The following is a 2,500-nucleotide window of genomic DNA, read 5'->3' as shown; positions in this document are numbered from 1 at the left end:
AAAGAGATAGGGGGAAAAAGAAAGATAGAATGATTAAAGAGAATAGCGAGGAAAGAAAGACAGATAGATGGAGCGAGAGCGAGAGAGAGAGAGAGAGAGAGAGAGAGAGAGACCAGTTAGGTAGATAGCGCAGTGAAAATGGCTATAGGAAATGAAAGGAGAGTTTATATCAACCCTAAATGTGATGTCCTGTGGTGTGTGGTGATGTTGTGTGGTGATATTGTGCTGTGGTGAACTGTGGTGATGTGTGTGTTGGTGTGTGATTGTGGTGAGTGGGATGGTGAGGTTATGGTTGAAATTTAATAGGAATAATAATAACATCGATAATAATTAGAATAAGGATAAGAAGAATGATCTGTCGACTAGCTCGTCTTGAACCTGGTGGGCGTTCCCTTGACCTCCTCTCCTTTTCCTCCTTCCTTTCCTTCCCTTTATCTTACTCTCCCAACACAGTCTATCCTTTCTAGTTTTCCTTTTGGCATTTACTCACCCAACAGCCCAGTCTCCCAACCTCCCTCTTACCACTTACTCTTCCAACCTAACCTTCCCTTTCTAGTTTCCCTCTTAACACTAACCACCCAACAGCCCAGTCTCCCAACCTCCCTCTTACCACTTGCTATTCCAACCTAACCCTCCATTTCTAGTTTCCCTCTTAACACTAATCTCCCAACCTCCCAACCTCCCTTTTACCACTTACTCTTTTAACCTCCTAACCTCCCAACCTCTCTTTTGTCACTCAAGAGTCATAAGCTTTGACATTTCGGCGCCCAACCTCACACATTTGTTGCCAAGGTGTTCGTGGGGTTGTGGGCATTTCCGTGAGTAGTTTTCCGACCCTGGTGGTAGCCTGACCCTTCTTCTAGACCATCAACGTGAAAAAGACACTCATTAGAACCCGATTAATCCCTTTAACGGCCTTTGGAAATCGTTGGTGTGAGAGGCGGAGGCGGCTGGGAATACTGACCATACTCTCCTAACATAACATAACCTTCCTAGTTCTCCTCTCGCCACTACTCTCACTCCTTTCCCCTGCAGCGACGGGTGGGCTGACCGCTCGGACGTGGTTCCCGCCGGGCTGGAGGCCGCGGCGGTGGGCGGGCTGTCCATCAAGATACAGAGTTCCACTGTGAAGGAGTTCGACGAGTACTACTTCGCCCTGCACCCCGACACCAACAGCCGCAACCCGTGGTTCAGGGAGTTCTGGCAGCACAGGTTCAACTGCTCCCTGCCCGGCGAGACTGACCGAGATGGAGAAGAAGCAGCCTTCCCGCCCTGCTCGAGTATGTATCTGGAGTTGTGTTACGTTTGGGTTACGTTAGATTTGTTTGGGCTAGATTATAGTGGCACTCGACTCCTTCAGCCGCCTGATGAACACGTTTTCAGAACAGTGGCCTCAGGTTATTCAAGTTGGTCTAATCTCTCACGGCGAGGCGAGGCCCTTACCTTACCTCGGGGCGCGGTCACTGGGGGCGGCAAGGGGAGGCTAATTACTTCAACGGGGGGGCAGGCCTGTTCTGACACACACACACACACACACACACACACACACACACACACACACACACACACACACACACCGCTCCGATAGCTAAATGGATGAAGCTCTTCCGTCAGGCTCCGGCTTGGCAGGCAGAGGTTTCAGCCCCACTCAGGCCGGGATTTATCCACTGTCAGTGAGAGGTTACTGTCCCCCCTTGAGCTAGAGGGATGGGGTGTGTGGTGTGTGAGGGCCTGGCAGTACCCAGAGATCGACTAATGAGCCTTGCTATAATCAGGAGGGTACTTGCTGGCGGTGACGAGCTAAGCTCGTGATCAGACTGTGGTGAGTTACACAGTCTTTTCAAAACTTTCGCACCAGTATCGGACGTCGTGAGAGCCAATCAGGTGACTCGAGAAATGCGTGTAGTGTTTTTGGCCTTGTTTTTTAAATATACGAATAGAGATGGCGTCACGGAACGGTACGGCATGACACCAGGGCGACACAGAAGGACTCAGGCATCGTGCGAAATTACTATTTTTCCCCGATTCTCATAATGGTAAATATTTCGTGCTGCGTGCTCAGGTCGAGGCCGCCACATTTTTCAACTCCCAATGTTAGCTTTGTCTGTACTTTTCTGAACTTTTTTTTATAATATCTTTCTCATGTTTAGTCCGTATTTGCTATTCTTTGGAGCTCATTTATTCTAACTATCTCGTTCGCTTACTTTCCTATGTTTTCTGTTAACTTATTTCTAACTTCAGACTAATTATTTGCCTCTTTCTCTTTTTCTTTCTTTCTTTTCTCCGTTTTCTTTCTTTCTGTTTTGTCCGTCAATTCTTCGCTCCGATTTCTGCCTAACATCTCCCTTGACTCAGCCCACGTCCACTTTTATGTCCTCGTTCGCTCTGCCCTAAAACAGCGAGGGGGTCAGATAACTTGGCCCAGCAACTTTGTCTTACCTCTCTTTAAGGGGCCGAGATGTCTGGCCGGTGTCCCTAAGTCTGTGAAGGGGGAATGGTG

At 48.7% G+C, this 2,500-nt stretch overlaps 1 protein-coding gene across 1 annotated transcript in view; it reads left to right on the top strand.

Annotated features, from left to right (window-relative positions):
* LOC126988954 (metabotropic glutamate receptor 1-like) overlaps window positions 1–1,603 on the top strand; it is a 13,631-nt gene extending 12,028 nt beyond the window's left edge. The window contains exon 7 of the mRNA XM_050847385.1: window positions 1,036–1,603. Coding sequence (XP_050703342.1) covers window positions 1,036–1,588 — 553 coding nt within the window. The 3' untranslated portion in view covers window positions 1,589–1,603. The remainder of the gene's footprint in view (window positions 1–1,035) is intronic.
* The last annotated feature ends 897 nt before the right edge of the window (window positions 1,604–2,500 follow it).

This window comes from Eriocheir sinensis, unplaced genomic scaffold, assembly GCF_024679095.1.
Source record: "Eriocheir sinensis breed Jianghai 21 unplaced genomic scaffold, ASM2467909v1 Scaffold1017, whole genome shotgun sequence".
Taxonomy (NCBI): domain Eukaryota; kingdom Metazoa; phylum Arthropoda; class Malacostraca; order Decapoda; family Varunidae; genus Eriocheir; species Eriocheir sinensis.
The sequence above is the reverse complement of the archived record's forward strand: the minus strand, read 5'-3'. Positions and strand labels throughout refer to the sequence as shown.